Genomic DNA, 21623 nt, shown 5'->3' with positions numbered 1-21623 from the left:
CATATATAAAGTGTGTATTTTGTGTGTGTGTGTATATGTAGATATATACATATAATGTGCATATGACTGTATGTGTGTGTGTATGTGTGTAAATATATATATGTGTGCGCACATACACACATATACATATTTATATATTTAAATATTTTAAACATCCTGTACACTTCTGGGAATTTTGCGCGCAATTCTTTTGCTTGGAATGCAGTTAGCAAACTCTTACCCAAATGCATATCTAAAAACTGTGTAAAATAATATTGCAATATAGAGATTGATTCGTTGAGCTGCATTACTCTTGGGCCTTGCTGCCCTCCTCCGTTAGCTCTGCCGAGCTCCCAGGTTTGACAGCTGCAGGTTCCTCTAAATTCCCAGAAGCCTCGGAGTCAACTCTGGAGCGCTTGAACCTGCGATCTGGATACTGGCTGTTGTCAAAAGGCATGCGATGGACACAGAGAACATGGGTCTTCAGATTTCCCTTCTGAGAGGCACTGTAGGGGCAGTATCTGCACTGGAAAGGCCGGTGACCTGTATGACAGACAAAAGTCTGGTTAGTTTTTCTTCTATTTACATTTTGACTGCAAAGCAGCTCGTTGCAAAGTCTAAAGAAAACACAAAAGCTTCCCAAATAGAAATCCCTCCTGTTGTAAGGAAACGCTGCATGTGCTCAGCAAGAATAAGAAATTCATACTATTTGCATGCTGCCTGTTTAAAGAAACTACATTTGAAGAACTCTCTGCTTTGGATTTTTCAGGAAAAGGATAGCTATTTCATTTCCCTCCCCATCCCCAACCGTAAATCAGTCACCCTCTGATCCAAACTAAACTCTTGTAAATAAAGCGCAAGCATGTAATAGAGAGCCTTCTTTTATATTTGTTAATTATCTTTTTTATTGAAGTGCAATTCAAGGATGACAATGTGCAGACCCTCAGTCTAATAAACATACTCTGTCTTTGGGTGGGTTTCTGACTAAAGAATTGTATGTTTTATTTTAATCACACAGATTACTTTTTAATGGAAAGAAATAATGGATTGAGATAACCAAGGCCTCAAACCTGCAAACATTTACTCCAGTGAGATTATTCCTGTGAGTAAAGATATGCAAGCACATAAGTGTTTGCTGGACTAGGGCCCGAGGTTATCACCAGCTTTAAAATAAAATGTCCGAGCTAGATTAGAAAAGGAATGTTAATGCACAAAATCTGATACATGCAGGACTTGTGTATGAAATAGCAACCGACTGCAAAAGGAAGGCATGAATGAAACACACCGCTTTTTAGTAAATCTATCAATATTCTCTCCCATATTTTTCAGATTATTGTAACTTTGAATCTTCATGCTGTATCTGGTTTTTGAGGTTATGTTTCAGCAATCACATTTCAACCTATGCTGGGAAGTTGTTGATGTGTTTTACTGGAACTTTATGAGCTTTGTCTCTCAAATTAACTTAAACCAAGACCATCTGAGGTCAAATGCGCTTAGCTTGCTTTAATTTGCTCAAATAAATGAATAAATAAATGTGCCAGACCATCTACATAAAGCCAGGATAAGCGAAAAACAATACTCTATCTCCACGTTTGAAGAGCACTTTTTCCTTTGCTGTTGTGGTACTACCTAGCAGGCGCAAAGCAGAAGCTGGAGCAGCAGAGGAGGAGGACTACACTCCCCCGGGAAGGGGCCGGCACTGTCTAACTTCCATTTTAAGGGGGAATTTAACATCTAAGCCAACAGAAGCCGGCTGTGCACTGCTCCGATGCATCTCGCACTGGAGTGGGAATGTTACTGCAAGTCTCCTAGGAGAGAGGCGAGCCTGAATAACAGCTGCTTTTAACCAAGCACTGTTGGTGGGCACATCAACATGAAAGATGTCCCCAGCAGAGCAAATTCAACTGAACTGGCATCAGCGCTTTAGGTTGCTCAAACAACCTGCCATTTTTACTGTAAAATTAAAACTACCCCTTGAAGACCGAGTGCCCCGAAGCGTTCTGGTTGCTACCGAGAGGAACAAAGTGCTGAGTCCAGCACACAACTACACAATCACACAAGCCCTACGCCCCGCAACTACGGGCAGGTTTCATTCAACAAGGATGGAAAGGTTTCTGTGTGCAGGACATCCCCACATATCAACACTGAGGAGATGGTACTGTCCCCTCCATCCTTTGCTTTTACAAGGTGAAGATTGCCATCACCCCAGTTGACTTCAATGACCACGAATGTTTTTGGATGAATCTCAGGATGGAGCGCGGGTTGATCTTCTAGCTCTCTCTTGGGATAAATAAAGGCATTTTCCTCAACAACTCAATAAGGAAAAAGAGATCAAGTCTGTATGTTATTAATCTTTAAAAAGTCAAATTTCAGTGGAAAATTTCATTGCAATAGCAATGAAAAAGCTTACATAGTTAATGTTACAGAAATCAAATTTGGCTTTTACAGAAAATTTTCAAATAAAAGATATGAGGAAGTAGTCAATCTAGACATTGAGGGTGTGCCCAGTGCCTCTTACGATGAGTCCTAAAATCAATAAAGAACCATAAATACATTTGAAACATTTTGAATATAATGGTTTTGACAATTGAAAGCACTCACAAAACTCTATGAGTATGAAAGAGGTACAGACAAAATCTGATTTTTCCTTTTTTCACAAAATCTAAAAATATTTGAAATCTCAGAAAAAATATTCAATAAAATCATACATTCCCTGCCTTGGTTTGTCAGAGACTGATAAGTATTTCATCTCAGAAAAGCCATTAGGATTTACATCTGGATTCTGGATTCTTTCTTTCCTTCTCCTTTTTCTCCCTCCCAACTAATTCCTCTGCCTAGGCTGAGATACAGGGGTCGATTGTGTATCCTGGCTGGGGAGGTGCCAAAATGCCTTTGGACAAAGCGGGCAAAATATTGGGTGAAGAGGAAGGAGACTTGCTCTGTGATGAATTGCAGTTTTCTCCCCTTCTCTCCAAAAGATAAAGCCTGCCTCTCTCACATCCACCGAGACGTACCTTCTTCTGCACTCCCCACCCTGCCCCATGCAGGTATCACCACCTCCACCGCCAGGAGGACATCACCATCCCTCTACTCGCAATTCTGCCCCAAATCTCCCCCTGCTTCTCATGCCTGGGCCACCTCGCCCTTCCCAGGCGCTTTCAGACCAGGTCTCTGTCCCACCCTCCTCATTCAGCTCCTAGCTCTGGGCCTGCCAGCCCTCAAACACCAGTTTCCCCCTCAAACATCACAGAAACATTTTGTATCACCAGCCTCACCTACACCGAGTGTGATCTCACTGAGCTGTTCTCAGTGCTTTGCCCATAGTAGTTATCATTAAATGACAATCCTAATTCCTTCCTGAAAAAAACAATTTTTAAACAAAGAATCTACAAAGCATGGCGTTAACAACCCTTAATAAACGCATGAATAAAAACAAACTCTGTCCACCACTGAACCACGTTCAAACCTCTGCAGTTCCGTACAGAGAATGGCACATATTAATTCAATGCACTTTAATAAATCAGACAATATAAAATGCACCTACAAGGATTCAGTTCTGCATTGCCTCCCCCACAACTTACTTTTTCAGGCCATCAAAATTTCACATCACTGCTTTGTGAAAAGTAAGTACACAATAAGTTAATTTGTATTGTCACTATGCAGTACAACTGTGGTAAAGAGCACATTCATTTTTAATCCAGTATGAATAATATATAAATATGTATACAGAGTGAGGGTCAGAGGAAAGCAAGTGGTACATTGTTTACAGCAAAAGTAGTACAAAAACTAGAGATTATTCTCAATTGCAAAGATAACAATATCTGCAATTTGCTTGTAACTAAGGGGTGAAGGAAAATGCCCATTTCTCTTAGGTATCCCATCCATTAATTATAGCTCAAAACTTGTTGTGGGCAGCAGACTCTTAAAATAACCCTTCCCAGATAAGTTGGCAATAAATTTATAATGTTTTATCTAGTGGTGGTTGGTAGGTTCTTTCTTAGCAAGCTATAGTTCACATATATTTTGCCTACAATATATCTTCCAATAAAATTATTTGAAAGCCCTTTAAAAAAAGAAATCTTCCTGATAGTTCAGGAGATAATGTGTAATGCATTGCATTTGTAGTAAGGAGCATTAGACTAGAGGTGGACCAAAAAGGAGAGCAAATTATGGTGCATCTTTCTCAGATCGAAAAGTGAGGATAGAGGACAATATATTGCTTGCAGCTGAAATAATCCTGTTGGGAAGAAATGCACTATGAGGTATGTGACACAGTGTGCAAAGAGACTTTGTAATCCTCTGGGCTGACAAAGAGATTCACAAGAAACGGAGCTGCAGAAATTAAAAAAAAAAATCTAAAATGCCAAAGATGGAAGCTAGATTCCAGGAACACTAATGTTTTTAGGAGATGTGGCTTTCCCTAGGAAKGGGGGTTACCTCCAGCACCTGCTGAAGCCAGCTCTCTGCAAGTGATGGACACCTTTCCAGACGAGCCTCAGAAACAGCAGCAGTGCTCAGCTGACTCAGGCTGTCTCTAATTTTGACTGCATGCTGGAGAGAATAGAGAGTTGGGATGCAGGGTATGTTCTGCTCACGACAGAGTATCTTTCTGCATGGCCCATATTTAAAAAATCCCTCATCATTTTAAAGTACTCCACCTTTTTAAAAAAATATGCTGCTTTGTTAATTCAGGCTTTGAGAAAAAAAAAGTTTGTTTTCTTTTCTTTCAAATTTATGATCTGATATGTTGCTTTGTGACACATCACGTCAGCCTGCATCAGTCACATTGCGTTAGGTTTCATAACATGGCATGACTGATGCAGCCCAACATGGTGCATCAACTGAATGGAGTCTGAAAAGGCAGGTTTTGAGAAAGACAGATCTCAAAGTCTGGGTTTTATGACCATTTAGAGGAAACTATATTTAAAGCTGGGGCCTTGGATTTAAACAAAGCCGTAGCCCATAAGTGAGTTGCTAGGGATTTAAATATTTGCCAAATCTATTTTACTTTGTCTTACCTTTATAAAAAACTATATTATTGGAACACATAAAAAGTCAATGTCAAAATAGTGTCACTGGGTTACTTACTGTAATCCAAACACTGCTAATAGTTACTAATTTATTAACTTTGATATGGATCCATTATTTAAGATTAGCACAAAGGAATACACAAACGAGAGAGAGAAAGAATGCTGAATGCTAAAGTCTTTTTCATTAAAAAAAAACATTTACATGGTCAAGCCACATTAATTCTCCACTTCTAAAAAATATTTGATCAGCATCCAAATTCTATAAAAATTTCCACAAAGAAACATCTTATTTTTGTGGTATTACAGGCACATATGTAGGGGTTTGCACTAAAACGTAAAAATGGGCATTGGACTAGTCACATGAATAAGATCAGGAATTTATTCCAGATTGTTAAAAGTGTACTAATCACAGCAAAATCATGGCTTTCTCCCAAAGCAGCAAGAAAACGGTAATTTGAAAGAAAAATGCCAATAATACATCACACGCAAGCCGTCTGTTGTCCCCACTACACCACTTTTTGTTATATTGCATATGTGTACATATATACACACAGATACACGCATACAGACACACACACACACAGTTTAATGCATAAATTTAGGGAAAAGGCAGAAGAGCAATAAAATGATGGATAGAAAACAAATGCTGTGCAATGTACTATAAATTATAATTAAGTCCTGAATAAAATGTGTTTCTTAGGTATGACATTTGTTCCCTTAAAATGCAAAAATAGCCATGATTAGCTGACAGACTGTTTCTCCCCGGATGGCCAATGGCTGTAGCATTTACTACTGTGCAATACAGCAAACTCATTTAAGTTTTCTTTGCCTAGTTTAAGAACATCCTTTTGGTGAAAATTGGAAATAACAGCCATTATCTCTTTAAAACAAATAAATGACTTCCTTACTAAGAAAGATTTGAAAAGCCTCAAAGGTCTGACTTCCTTGGAGGTAAGTTTCTTAAGTTCAGATGGCTCATCTGGGTCAGATGTTGGATGCTCTTGAGATCTGGACTTGAGTCTCTGGGCTACTGCAGTAGTCCCAGATGACCCGGACCAGCGCAGGCCATGATCAGACACCCCTCAAAAAACCAGCTGCAGTGGCTCAGGATGGATTGTTACTGCCTCTCGGATAGAGATTTTCAGTCCCACAACATCGCTGGTGGAACGGTCCATGTAATCGCACATCTGCTTCAGTGCAAAGTCAGCAGGCTGAATTTAAACCTTCAGCAAGTCTCCAGCTCCCTAAGAGGAGCTGCTCTAAATCTTTTTTCCTGTGCAAACTCATATTTGAGGTGGAATCATCTTTAAACAGATGAAGGGTATGTTATCTCAGAAGTAATAACAGGCAACGATGGCCATGCGCTTTCTACATAAGAAAAATGATTTTCAGAATGACTCCCGTTCTCTAGCTGTGACTATCAGCCTCAGTCCCTGGCTTCCCCAGTTCAGGGTCTCAGAGTCCTAGGGATCTTGGGGAATGCTGCCATTTTAAAGTAACACTGTTACAACATAATAACAAGCATTTGCAAAGGGAGAACTATTTTCATTTAAAACTTGGCTAGTGTGATTTCCTTTTTTACGTACAAATTTTCATAAATACATTTACAGCAAACATCTCAAATACTGTATGTATTACCCAGGAGACCAGAATGGCTCTAAAGCAGCCACTCTGATCAGAAGCATAACAGTATGGATGGGAAAATGCTGAATAAWTATATTTGTCCAATAGACAATAATGGCCTTGACTGAGCCATTCCATTTTATTGGTCTCACAATACGCATTTTACGAAACTCCCAAAATACCAGACAGATTAAAGTTGGTCCAATCAGGTTCATATATGTAATAAAAGTTTTTATAAAACAATTGAAAAATATACATTTATTTACACACAGGTCCAGGACCAACCAGGATGGTCTTCTGGGAAAATTACAATAGTCTGTGAAGTTTATATGCTTATTGGATTATGAAAAAGGAAATTAAATTAGAAAAAACTCTCTATTTCATGTTGACCAGGAAAAACTGTAAAAGCTAAATGGCTTGTCCAAGATCTCAAGTGATTTAATGTAGATGTGTATATAAAAAAGGATAAATATGTGCATTTAGGGAGGCATGGGAACATTTTCACCTGCCAAGGCTGAAGCCTGGGCTTCCGTGTTTCCCATGGGACACTAAAGCTACAGCAGTCCCCGGACACCGTTCATGTGGATTCCTTCATTACCACAGGCACAATCCTGCAAATGTTCCTAAAAGTAATTGGAGGAGTTGTTCATCGTAAGAGGCACCAAACCAGGACTCATCCCGTGTTACCTAGGCTTCTACCTTAGAAATCTAGTTACCTAATTTACCTCTAGTGAAGAGAGGCAGGCACTTCCAGAGGGCAGTTCAGGTCTGAAAGCATTGAATTGCCATCTGGAGAAGCCTTTCCCCCTCTGCTGACTACAGAAGAGATCTTAATTAGGGAAAGATAAGGTTGGGTTTAAGACCCAGCTCATGGCAAAACACAGCCACCAGCTTAATTTTAAATATAAGCATTAAGGATTTTTTGAAAAATTGCCCTAAAACTAGTAGGATTTATCCACATGTCAAGTCCCTAACAGCCCTGGTGCCAGGTTAGTGATCCACAGAGAATACCCAAGGAGAGCAAGGGAGCGTTGGGCACCACACCCTGGGACACCACCGTTTCGGGGGACACTGAAGGTCACCCCATTTCACCTCATTCGTCGTGTCGTGTTTTGCTGAGCTGGATCAAAGACCCTGGCACACTCGGTTCCCATAAGCACGTGCAGGATCAGGTTGTTACATGACTGCACCATCATTGGCTGCACAGGAGGAAGAGAATAAAAAGACCTAATCTGTAACTAATTTGTTACAAGGATTTTTACTTAAAAAAAAGAAAAAAACCTCCATTCACTGGATCAAATTAAACACTCAGATGCCCATGAGCCTTTCTTGAAATGTAATCGAAGGTGGAGTATGTTCTTGATACAGTGTATTATACAGAACTTGGTGTTTCTGAATAAGTATTTCAGCTTGCTAATGAATACACTAAGGGGTGTAGTGATGACAGGGAAATGCAAAAGTTAATGCTAAATTTTATCTTTAATACATATTATTAATAGATCACATATATCTGATGCATTCTCCCCCAAAAGTAAAAACTGCATTTAAAGAAGCAGTTCAGTTCCTGTCTCAGAAGATCAGGCTCACTGATTATCACACATTAAACTTCTTTTAAAAATAAGAGGAAAAGATAATAACTTTCCTTCATACCTATGCTTTTAACTTATTAGTCAAACCAGTCACCAAATTGTGGAAAGCCTCATTAAGTTAACATTTCTGTTACCTCTCTCATATAGAACATGGAAATTATTATTATTAGCTGGAAGCAGACTGAGGAACTTGTTAGCCATATACAGCACACTAAATATAAGAAAATTAGGAAATAGCTAGCTGAGTTGCCTGTGGTATAATGTAGACTTGCAATTTCTGGGAAAACAAACATTTCACATCTCTTGAAAAGATCACTTTGATTATTGATAAAATAACAGGATTATTCAGCTCTGGACACTTTGCACAGAATCTGCTTCTTTTTCAGAAGGGTAAGCTTTTCACACAGGARCTTTTGATTTAGAAGGGAAACGGATCTTTTACTGAAAAAAGGAATAGCTCCAACAGAGTAGTTGAAAAGGTTCTTTTAAATAAGTATTAAACATGATGTGAACATTCTATACCAAAAATTCTCCTAAAAACAGCTCAAGACTTAGCTTTTTAATGAGTTGTACGTTTTAAATTGCTTCCAGATCCTGCGGCCAGCCGGTGCTGCGTAACACCTCTGTATGCTAGCACACCATTTTGTTTTTTGACATGACAACATGAGTTACGAGCCCAGTGCCTCAGCGCGCTCCAAACGAAGTTAGTGGGAATGCTGTCATTGATTGAGCTTGAAATGTCAGACTATCATTGTCCCATGCTTTGGTAAATTTAATTACATTTAATTTTTCATATTTATTTACTTTGGTTTATACACATAAGTAGAGGACAGAGTTCTTATCAAGGGCAGTGGGTACCTGTTCTAAAGAGTAGGCCATCTCTGACTAAATTTATAATGGCAACGGTTATGGCAATTTATAAATTCTTCAGTCATAACCTCCTCCATAATCCTGAACCCATGATGGCTGTGCCAAAAACATGAACATTAATCTCTAGGCAGGCTCACCACCCTCACACTAATTCTTGTTCTCAGCAAAGTGCGGAAGGAAGAGCCGGCGGATCCCTAAAGACCTGCAGGTTAGGCTGCTCCCTGCAAGAAGAGAAAGAGCACCCAAGTCCAGGGGAATAAGTGGATTACGGCTTTCTAATGCAGCCTCCTCTTCCTGAAAGACGCCTTGTGGACCTTAAGTAGACTGCAGCTATGGAAATGTATTTTACAGGTAAGCAGCAGGCTGTTCTTTAATATTAAATTATCAACCCTGAGTTCTTCTAATTATCAAAATTACATGTTTAGAGAGTGTATTCCAGTCCCACCTTTGTCTTTAATTACATATTACAATTAATTGTTATGTCTATTCACTCCTTTACTTGTTTTAATCACATCAATAATAGTACATTCACATACTAACCCCCTTGAGCAAAATATCTCAGTTTTCTTACTAGGCCATTCACAAGTTTTCCATCTCCTGTTCTGTCTTTTTTTTTTAATTATCTCAGTAAATATTTATTATTTCAGGGAGCATTTTGAAATTCTAGTATGAAGCACTATTTGAATTTAAAGTACCTATGATTTCCCAGAATAAATGCTGTACTGGTGGCACTGGGATTTTAGTAAATCAAGATCATTTAGTGATCAGGGGAATTTAGAGTTGCTAACAGGAAAGACCTTGTCAGTGATTACGTTTCACTACCACATATCCTTTATTCTGCCTAGCAATTCATAAATACAATAGCATTTTCTCTTTCTCTTCGGGCAACTGTTTTGACCTTGTTTATTTTACTTGGTGGAATGGAATTAAAAAAATCCCATCCTCAGCTTTCTAAAATTTTTCTGCCCATATTTCAATGTATCATATCCTCAGCTGGTTTAAAACAGGACAGCCATGCAGTTTACACCATGTGAAGAACCACTGCTGTACACATATCAAGGTGAAGTCTGGGAATCTCTCCATTAGTCCCATGTTCCACAAAACACCTAAATTTGAAGAGGTGGAATTATGCACATGCTATAACGTTTGCTGAAGTGGGACCCTAAACTAGAATAATTGTCTTCTGCATGTATGATGTCACTTAAGACAAGAATGTTCTCCTTTAATTTTAGTTGTTGCTTTGTTATATAACTTGGGTAATTTAGATGGTATTTTGTCACATTATAACTTGTCATGTAATTGGTGATGCTCTATCCACAATGACATGTTAGTAAAGAGACTGAGGAAAAACAAAACACTAAGTAAATAAATATCCAGCTCACTAATAGCTAATATTTCAAATTGTCCGTGGGTAGCTCACAACCCCACTCATCATTCCACTGAAACATTACTATTATCTGCTTATGGGATTTTGTGAATGTAGTTTGGAGAACAAGTCATTATCAGCAATGTTATGGCATTATATTCCATCCCTGCGCTGAATTAATAATCTGAGTGCATTCGGAGGGAGCACTCAGAGTAACCTATAGCTCACTAGGTGTGTTTCATATGTAGGTGGGCATACATTTAAGGCATCTTTATCCATAATACATGCACTCACACAAAGAATATATATTTTTATCATACCTCATTCAACAAATCAGTAGTTTGAACAGTAAAAATTAAAAGGCTGCAAAGAATAAATTGAGCATTAACTTTTCAGGACCCTTCCCTCTGGAAAGTACTGTTGATGTTGTCACAGAAAAAGTGTCTTTTTTATTAAGTCACAAAGGAAATGCTTTCTCCCCTTCTCTTTTTCTTTTCTATAAAAGGCTCTCTAAAATGAAAGGTGTCAGACTTTGCTTTTTCTTCTTGGCATGATCCAGAATGTATGGCTGAGGAATGACAGATGTCTGCAACCAGCTGCAATGAAGCATGCTAAAGTTTCAGTCTAATCCACTTATTTCACTGCAGTCACGTAAACCAAAACAAATGGGCAGTGCCTTACATTATAAAAACACAGCAGCATTACTTTGTTGCATAATGTAGCTGATACGCCATCTTTTTATCATTTTTCCTACTGCAGAAAGATTTCACCTCTTTATTAAAAACATTCCCTGAAAGTTCTCCCATTCTGCTCTCCTCTATTTTTTTCTTTTACTGTCACAGCATTCTTGCTGTGCCCCATGCATTACTCAATACACTGCTATATAAAAATATCATAATATTTTTCTAGTGAAGACTGCTTTTATTTTTAAAAACACAATATTATTCAAAAGTCATAGGGCCCGAGTCTATTCTCACATTCTTTTTGCAAGACCATGATTTTAACTGATTTACACTGGTCTGAACAAGATCAGGATTAGACCCATCGTCAAATTCACACACATGACTGTATAACAAGTGCATCATGCACTTACTCTTAATGGATAAAAAAGAAGAAAAAACGTGAACGCATTTCTGCTTTTTACTGATCAAACTGGAAATGTCAGTGGGGACACAACTAATAATATTAATCTACTTGACTAGCCTCATTCAAAAAAACAGTTTTTAATTAGGAAGAAGAGTCTTTGCCTGTATGTTTATCGAAGCACTTGAAAGAAATCCCCCTTCTCTTATTTTGTTATACCGGAGGGAGTATAAAGTAAGTGAACATGGCATTGCTTCCTGGAAAGGGAGACCCTGCCTCACTTTAACATGTAGTGCAACAACCTTTTGAACCCTCCCTCCTTTAATCCTTGTAAGGAAAGAGAAAGGATAAGGAGTCATGTGGCTCTCCCCCTGCCAGCAGTTTCAACAGCTGTGAAGCACTCTTTCAGCGCAATTCATAAAAAAAGATGTGTTAGATTTCGCCTATGGCAGAATGGCGTACAATTTCTGGCCCTTCAGGCTAAAACAATAAATGCAAAGAGGAAAATTTGAGATTTCCCCCCTTAAACTTCCCACAACAACCTCAGCAAAACCACATGACTTGTCTTGTACAATCTCCCTGGTGTTTTCAGTGCTACTTTGGCAGGAAATCAGAATTACTGTTATATAAATTCCATCTGATGCCAGAGCTACCATCTGTGAGTAAAACTGCTTCACCTACGTCTGCCGGCAAAGCCACTCTCCCAGAGACAAGGGAGAAGGGAAAAAAAATTTGATTAATTTGCAGAATGCTTGTGATTTGCTCATATATTATTATAACTGCTCATCAGCACATGACAAATTCCCAGCACTCTGCACAGGAACCCGTTCAGTTTCAGCAGTTTTTTGCGTCGGCACCTGACAGACTGCAGAGCCACTAATGACTTTCAGATGCTTACAAACAGTAATTCTATCTTCAGAATAAAAAGAAAAATCCGTAGGAAGAAAAGAGTAGAGTTAGTCTATTTCATTTCCTTCCTGTATATCAACATGATTTAACTCTTCAGGGCAGCCGCGGTTCCAGGAGCACAACAAGGCTGCTACTTGCCTGGAAAAGACAAAGACTGCCAATCTCGGGGGGAAAGGTGAACGCAAAAGCCCGTCTCCTAAGGCTTTCCTTGCACCGGCTCCACAGAGAGCGAGATACAAAGCAGGTATTCCAGGAAAAGGCACACCTACTCCGCATTATTCAAATAAAATACACGCTCTCTTCGATGCTTCCTAATTCTATATATAATTCCCTATTTTAATACTTCTGATAACCTTTTGCATTTTTAGCGAACACATCTGCTTCCTAACTGCAGTTGAAATGTTTTTCCCCCCCTTTTAAAACTATGATTATGCTTTCCGAAGCACTGTCTGTGTGCTTGATTGCCTGTTTTAGATTAGAGATTTTAGCAAGGAAACAAAGACTTCAGAGTGCACATCAGTCCTGCATATGAGAAACCACAGAAGGAATAAGCAATAAAATGTGATGCACCATCTGTCCACAAACAATAACCTGGATGTTCTGAAGGCTTACAAATTATTTAGCACACAACCTCACCGAATTATAGGACCCTTAAATAGAGCAATAGACTGGGAATGAGAGCCTCTTTGATGTCCTTTTGTATTTTTTTCAAACTCAGCCTTCGATTGATTGCTAACAGTTGAGGTATTTCTCAATGACTATTGGAGCAAGTTGATTTTTATTAAGTAGATCTCGATAGAATATTTTGCCACAGATTTGAACAGTGGGGTATACACTGCCTCTCTGGCCCTAGCCTGCTGCAAACAGATTGTTAATCAAAAGACAGTCTAAAAGAATAGTCAGTTGGGAAATTTAGTCCTAAGGGCAAAATTCTGCCCTCAGTATTCACGCGCAGCTCCCATTGGCTTCAACAGAAGCACGCATGAACTCCGGGAAAAGAAGCTGACTTTATTAAGTACTTGAAGGTTTCTGACTGGACTCTTGTGGAACAAATTCCCAACAACAAATCAGACTTGGGGGGGAGACAACACAGTATCCTGCCCCAATTAAAAATCAAAATGACATTTTTCTTAGCTGTCATACTGAAGAAGCACAGAGATCTTGCATGCAAAAATGCATTACCCACTGAGCACACTTTAGATATTGTAAACTGGAGTATGTCAAAGGTATTAGATTCCTAGACAAAACCTGGCATCCTTCAGGAACGTGGAGATAATCAAGATATTCAGATTCAGACACCTGCATTTGGGACAGAGGATTTTGGTTCACTGTACCTAACTGTGCAATCATGTTAAAAAATAAAAAATAAAATCAATTCACCATTTGGATTTTGAATATGCACAGAATTACAGAATTTCTACATCTAGCGTTTCGCTCAACATTATACATTGCTGAGTTTTTGGTGAACACTAGCATTTTTTTTTCACTCTAAGCAGACCTCTGAGCCCATATTCTGAAATGAATCAGCATCCCCTGAAAGACACCCACTTCATTTAACAGAGGAAGAGCTTTGCTACCAGTTATTAACAAACTTCCCTAAATATTTTTTGTGCTTTGCTTTCTATAGGTTTTTCTGCAGGTTTCCTTAACACAACATTTCCCAAGCCGGCTCTCAGCTAACAAACATCCAGACCTATCTAAGTAAGGTCTTCTTAATGTGCCCTTTACTCTACCATCTAGATGTCAGATCAAAATTCAAAGAAAAATAAAAATAGATGTTAGAAGACAGAGGATTTTTTTTTATCATGTTCTCTTTGACAAACACTGGGCCAAGAGGGAGGTAACTGTATAATTAACTTTAGATGTGCCTAATGTAACTCCATTATCATTGATGAGTCTTATGGAGAGACACTGCAATGAAAATGTGCCTTCTAGAGTTTCATTGTGGAGCCAGCGCTATTAAAGAATATTTCAGTATTTAGGCCCTGATTCAGCAAATTGCTTAAGCTTATGCATAATATAAAGACTGTAGGTCATCCCGCAGACTTGTGTGGGTGTACACACATGCTTACTCAACACACGAGTTTCAGTTGCCTGCTGAACCGAGGCCTTGCAGCCTAACCCTTATTTACAAAGATTCATAAGAGACATGAAAATTTGCTTGGGGCTAAGAGCTGGCACATTGCATTGCTCCCTCCTGCACCCATGTTCCTTTTGCACTTATTTCTGCGTTCGCTTTCACGTGCTGTTAATGCCTCGTGCCAGAGGGGCATCTGGCCCTGCCTGGGGCAGGAGCTGCGTCTCGGGGAAGCCGGTAGCCAGGACAGCAGCGGGAGGTCCCAGGCCTGGCCACCACCTCTGCCCTGTCCACGGGGCAGCTCGGCCACCCTGGCCACCCTGGCCCAGGGCCTGCAGCTCGCCCAGCCAGCAGGAGCCTCGCTGGCTCCTAGTTGGGAGCGTGTCACTGCTGGTCCTGGGGAGCCCAGCAGGTTATTGCACCAATCACGTGCAGACAAAACACCACTGCTAGCATCATGCTGCTGCCTAAAACCCTCCCACAAAGCTCTTGGAGCTAGACATGAGAAGCTGGCTTCTGGAGGGTGGACCCCAAGCTTCCCTTGGGTCATCTCACCGCAGCAAGGGCCAGGAGGAGTCACCAGTACCAGGCAAGCACCTTTAGATTAACATCATCCTCCTACAGCACAGCCCAGGATCTGGGCCAAATATATGTATTTTTCTCTGCATTACGAATTTCCTACAGTCAATCTGAAATCAATACAATGCTCCTAGAAGTAAGAAGCATTTGAAATCAGGTATAGTTCAGGTTAGAAGGCTAGTTTCCCTGCTCAACTTTTCCTTCACAAGGGTCCTGCGGAGTTAAGTCAGATTTCCACCTGCAAAAAAAAATTATTTTGCTAGGTCTCTACAGTTCAGCTTACTTGTCTGACCATATACTAAAAAAAAAAAAAAAAAAAAAAAAAAAACTTCAGGCATTACTGAGGATCCGATTTTAAATAAAATTGTAAAAGTCCAAGATTTTGAAGTTTCCATAGTTACTAGGTCACAAATTTTTCCATTTATGGTGTTTGGGGATTTTTTTTTAACAGTTCAGAGTAAAAGTGATCCATATCTATCTACGTAGAAATTAAGTCAAACATACCATGTCACATAAATGGGCAGCAAGAAGGAGAAAATGTTCCTATCATCTAGTAATACCGTGAAACATTGATTTCATATAAGGAAGCCTTTTCTCTGGAAGATGATGGAAGTCAGTAAAGCTCACTTGAGACTCAATGGTTCCTCTCCCAGGCAGCAGGCTGGTGGATCAAGGTTTCAATGTCAGGATCTGGGCTTTCAAGGAAATTGATACCCACTTGGGTATCTATGTGTATAGACCAAATTCATTTTGTAACAAAACTAATGCGTACAGTCATTAGCGGGGGCCAAAATATTTGCCTTCTCTAGAAGCCATGCAATTCCACTGATTTCAACAAATGATTTGACCTAGGTAACTTTTCTCTATCTACTGTATTACTAATCAGAACAAAGAGGCCTATAAACATACTCAAACAGACAACTAAAAAAAAATTAAACTGTGTTTTAACTTAAAGGTCAGCTCAATACATATTGAGAAGTCAACTGAAATTCTGCCATTAAACATAATCTCTCCTTCCAGGGTGGTAAATACTGTGTGGAAATATGCATCAGGAGCCAAATTCTGATCTCAGACAAACATATCAATGGCGTTGCATGGGAATAAATGAGAACAGAGTTTAACCTTGGATAGAGAACCTTTCCAATCTAAAGCATTTGGACATCAAGACTCAGGCCACTGAAAACAACTACTTTAAATTCCATAAAATGTGATTAATATCATGAGATTAAAAAAAAAAAAAAAAAAGAAAGATATTCTGGGTTTCTTTCTGGACTTTTTCCAGCTTCCTGGGTTCCTGCTTTCAAGCATTTTCCATAACTCTAAAGGCTAAAAAGTTACTTCCTTTTAAAATGAAAGGAGAGAAATTATTCCATAATCACATGACTACCACCACAGCAAGAGCCTTTTGGAAACAAGGAACTGCTCTTGCAGTCATGGTAAAACCAGCAAAACTAAGGACAGTCTTAGGACTCGTAGTCTTCACTCACACTTCACTGTTCTGTGGGCAGCAATCCATCATTAATCTACAGCCTATGCACAGTTGTTCACAACCCCCCAAAAATTTTCCTATTTAATATATAGTAGTAAATTGAATAAAGCTTAACTAGTATTTTATACATGTACAAACTTATTCTTTAAATTGTAATATATGGAAGATACATTATAGGCAGTATCTTCTGAAATAATGTTAAAGATTTGACTGCTGAAAATAAGGAAAAAAAAAAAAAGAAAAAGAGACACAAAGGTCAGCTTTAAATCCTGAAGGTAGCATAAAAAATTTAGATAAAACTGTTTGCATATATTTTTATATAGCACATGTCCTGACAGCATCACCATCAGCAYGGGCTGTAGAATTCATAATCCACAGTGCTATTTTTAAAATAGTTTGATTTGTTTATTAACTGTGCTTTCCTATTTCCATGAGATATAGACATCGACAGTGAATAGACCTTTTCTAATTGAACTGATAGCTTGAAAGTGAACATGTCCTTGAATTTACACTGAAAGATAGACAGTGATTATTTATAATAAGGGATTTAGTCAACTGCCTTTCCATTTGTACAGCAAGGACTTTATCAACAGACCATGTTTAGGTAAATAGTGCCAAATAAGATAAATTCTGTATTAAAGGACAAATGTCTCGCAGTGTCAGATGTACAAGGAAGAGACATTTGGTTGATGATATGTCCTGTAAGTATAAAAGAGAGTATTAAGATAACACTTTATGCTAGCATTAATACATCAAAGTTCTGGACTGACCTGTTTCACCCAAAGTGAATGTGAGGATGCTCTTAATTCCTATCTAAAATTAATTTAATTCAAAAGGCAGTCAGCCTTATGTCCTGTTTTGCAGCTTTATGAGAATTGCTGGATTTGCAAAATAGCATTACTGTATGTACATTAATAAATGGTCTGTATTTGTCTAGCCAGAGTAGAAGCCTTTCTTTAAAAACACATACACACACATATAACTGTCTCTGTGAGCTTGCTTTGCCCACAATATTAGAGCTTAGCTATCTCCTTGCTGAAGGGCCTATTTGTCTGCTTTAAGTGAAATCACTCAATTCTCAAAAGTCAGTGGAGGACTTTGGAAGGGGGAGGGCTGGGAGAGGCCACTCCAAATAAGTTCCATTAATCAAAAGACACAGTCTAATGTAACTAATATTTTACAATTAGAGAAGACAAGATGGAACTAAAAGCCATCTATCTCTCTTACACCACATGATCATCGATTCATAATCAGAAGCCTGCGAGTCGCACAAAGATGCATTTACGGGGCTGGGGGAGGGGGCCGGGCTGAGCCGGAGATAATGAACACGATGAGAAGGAGCGGCGCTGAAGGCTGAGGAAAGATGACAGAGTGGTTCAATGGTGACGGATGACATGAAGATGAGTACTGATACCTGACAGGCAGCGAATGATGACTGCAGTCCTTTCCCACCATTATGATCCTCAATTATCTTGGTAAGGACTAAGAGGGGGGGGGAAAAAAAAACAAAAAAAAAACCGAAGTGGCTCAGCCCATCCGTTTATTTATAAGCTAGGATAATACTGGATAGTGCCAGGCTGCTGGGAAAGGCCACCTTTTCGCAATTTGATCAGCACTTTATAGGAGCTGTAGTTTTCATTGTCAGCGCTCATGGGCACAAGGGGAAATGGGTAAAATACAGTACTTGTCCATCTGTTTTGTAATAAAATTCCTAAATCTTCAAAGGGACTTATTTTTTTTCTTTCACTGCCACCTTCAGGAAAAAAGAATACCCTAGGCTAACCAAAAAATAAAAAACTCTCTTTGTATTTGCACATAGAATTAGCAGGCTGCAGCCTACACTCTTGAAATTATATGCACAGATTTATACAAACATGTAATATGAGGTGGAAAATGAGCCAGGGTGAGTAAGAGCTAGAGCTGAGAGAAGTGCAAGAGTAAAATGAAGGGGAACTTTTAAAGATTCCTCATTGATTTAGGGAATTATTAAAAAAAAAGGGAAAAAAGTTCGCTTGAGACGGCTTTGTCGTTGCAGAAGATGCCACAGGCTAGCATTTCTATACCAAAGAATATGCTGTTCTGCTACATTATTTATTTTTAAAGATACAGATCTCCTAGCTATGTTGGAGTCATTGCTTTTGAGAAAAAGAAAAACAAATTAAGATTAATGTTCTACACAGCTCCCGATAGCAGTAAATATTTGATCAGAACAATTCACATTTAAATGTTGACATATTAAAAATCATATTTTGGAAGAAATATTGCTTCTTCATGCTTTAAGTGTAACTTCCTTTCCTGCCCCCTTCCCCCTCCATCTTCCTGGAGAAAGAAAGTCACACAATGTAGCTCTACATTTCCCACCCATGAAAAAAACGAACAAAATCAGGTGAAAAACAACTCTTTTTTTTTTTCTTTTAAACACATGTACTATACAGGTCACACGTGCTCTCCAATTTTGCCTGCCTTCCTCCTCTTGCAATTTTATCCAAAGGAACGAACTGCTTGGTTTAGCAATCTAATAGGCAGAATATGAACCCTGCTGCTCCAGCTCAGCTGCATAGCAACAGTGGCCTGTGCTGCCACTCATGCCGCCGCGGTCAGTGCGGGCRATCGGGAAAACTCCACTCTCTTCGCGTGCCAAGGAGCGGCCACGGTGCAAAGGTGGCGCGCTCCACATGTTGGGGTGGCAACAGTTTAGGCCATGGCAGGAGCAGGTTTACAGGCCCGTCTGCTCTGCTGCTGCGCAGCACAACCTGCTAACGAGGAACAGGAGCAAGGCAGCAAAAAGTCAAATACTGCACTAGCTCCCACATGTACGAGTGAGCACTAAGAAACACACAGGCAATCTGAGCCCAGCTAACATCTGAAGCATCATAAATACTAACCCACTAGGGTTCACCAAACTTCATGTAGAAACTTCCCATATACTTTTACTGGCTCTAGGACTGTCAGCACAATAAGTGTACTAGAAAAAAAAGACACTGTATGCTCATCAGAAAGGAACTATGCTACGTATGGTAGAAGCAAAAAGCACACCAGTCACACCAAAACACTAGTTCCCGATGGCCGAATTGCCTATAGCAATAAGTGTTAAGAGCATTAAGGTTCAGCAAGTGCCCCTCATTATCAGAGATGTTTAGGGGGGGAGTTCTGGATTTTGGTCACATATGTTAAATAAAATAATAGATAAAGACAGACAGAAATAATCAGTAGCAAGAATTTGGCTAAATATACTTTCAAATTCTTGCATCAGTAATTGCTACCTTGAAGCCTTGAGCCTTGGATATAAGCAGCACTGGGGAATCTGACTGTTTCCAGTTGGCAGCTTGCTGCAAAAAGAAGGCAGGGATATATATCACAACATATGTCCATAGGGCTACATGGGGCACCATGTGGTTGACAAACAGCCTTGTCCCCAAAGAAGTGACATACGGTACCTTTTATGAAGCAGCTTTTTAATTTTGATGTCTTTCAGCCTTACTTTTGTACAGAGAATACACACAATACACCTGGTTTGAAAGGAAAACATGGGAAGAACCACACTTGGCTGCTACTGTACAATATACGCAATATTCATCTCACAGATATCATGTGCACAACGTACAGCCTTGTTGGTACAAGACTATAAATATTCTAAGAAGCATTTCCCAGATTTCCATTTAGGAATCCTAATGATGAACAAATGTCCTTAATCTGCTTATTTCACACCTCTGAGATTTAAGACAGGTTGAATCCATGATCAGCACCCTAATTAGCCCAAACAAAAGCTCCAGATGTGAGAAGCATTGTTCTAATGTAGGTGTCTTAATAACCATTGTTCAAATATTGTATAGGTATAACTGGTTTTCACAAATAAAACATCCTAAAAAGTGATAATAGACACAATATAAAATGCTTTTTGTCAGCAATTTTTTGTAAAAGTGTGTGCTTGACTTGTGCACACGTTGGGCCCTGTAAGGTTATTTCAGCATTTGTGGCAATACAACTCTACTGCAATCAGTGGATTCACAATTGTGTAAAATTGGACTATCATAGTGATTAATTGGGCTAACTTAATCTGTACATGCAAATTAAGTAATTGCACACACAAATATCTAATTTAGCATGTGCATACAATTAATTTGCACATACAATCATACTCTTTGGGTAAATGAGGTACACAATTATGAACACTTTTTCTGCCCTTGTATGTATGCATAAGTGCCCTGAAAAAATCTCCTTTATCTTGAACCCAGTGAAACAAATATGTATTATATCTGCCAATACCACTTCTGTATTCCAAATAGCTATCAGGATCAAACTATGTATATTTATGAACTAGAAAGCAAACTAACAGATAAGAAAAGAAAAGGAAAAAAAAAACTTAGATTCTGCAATTAAGATAGGTTTGATTCAGCTGTTTTTGCTTAAATACAGTTCTAGAAACTACAAGTATTAGAATTTTACTTGAAGAAACAATGCAAGACTGGAGCTTCACACTAAATTTTGAAACCCTTGGAAAAAAATAGTTCAATTAGTGCTATACTAAAAGATCTGGGTATTAACAGATGAAGATTAGGATTCGCACATTTGCTTTGCTAGGGGAAACGTGAAACCTGCCATTCAACATACGCCAACACCATAAACTAAGGTTTACCTTTTTATTACCCACCTAGTTTTTAACCGGGTGGCAAAGGAACATTAATACCTGAAAGCAGCGTTAATAATTTCACACGTGAAGTAGAAAATATCGTTAAAATGAAAAGAGACAGAGAGAAAAGCACGGTTACGAGCGGCGCCTCACGACGCAGCAAGCGAGGAGCGCCCGGCAGCCGCGCGGCCGGACCTCCCGCCAAAGGACTACGAAACGCCTCACTAAAACGCAGGTTCACGGGGGCCTGTTGCCCATTCGCACACCGCTTGGACCCCAAATAAATAGACAGATAGATAGATGGACAGACAGACGGAGAGAGACACGGCCGCGGTCCCGTCGGCAGGCGGCGGGGCCCCGGGCGCTGCGCGGCGCCGCCGGCGGCAACGCCGGTCTCCA

General features: G+C 39.3%; 1 protein-coding gene across 1 annotated transcript in view; it reads right to left on the bottom strand.

Moving 5' to 3' along the window:
* Positions 1-286: 286 nt before the first annotated feature.
* The window catches only part of ZNF536 (zinc finger protein 536), a 193733-nt gene continuing 172396 nt past the window's right edge, over positions 287-21623 (bottom strand). The window contains exon 4 of the mRNA XM_026059867.1: positions 287-522. Coding sequence (XP_025915652.1) covers positions 287-522 — 236 coding nt within the window. The remainder of the gene's footprint in view (positions 523-21623) is intronic.

The sequence above is a fragment of the Apteryx rowi genome, unplaced genomic scaffold (assembly GCF_003343035.1).
Source record: "Apteryx rowi isolate R43461 unplaced genomic scaffold, aptRow1 scaffold_1, whole genome shotgun sequence".
NCBI lineage: Eukaryota > Metazoa > Chordata > Aves > Apterygiformes > Apterygidae > Apteryx > Apteryx rowi.
This window is presented reverse-complemented; position numbering and strand designations above follow the sequence as displayed.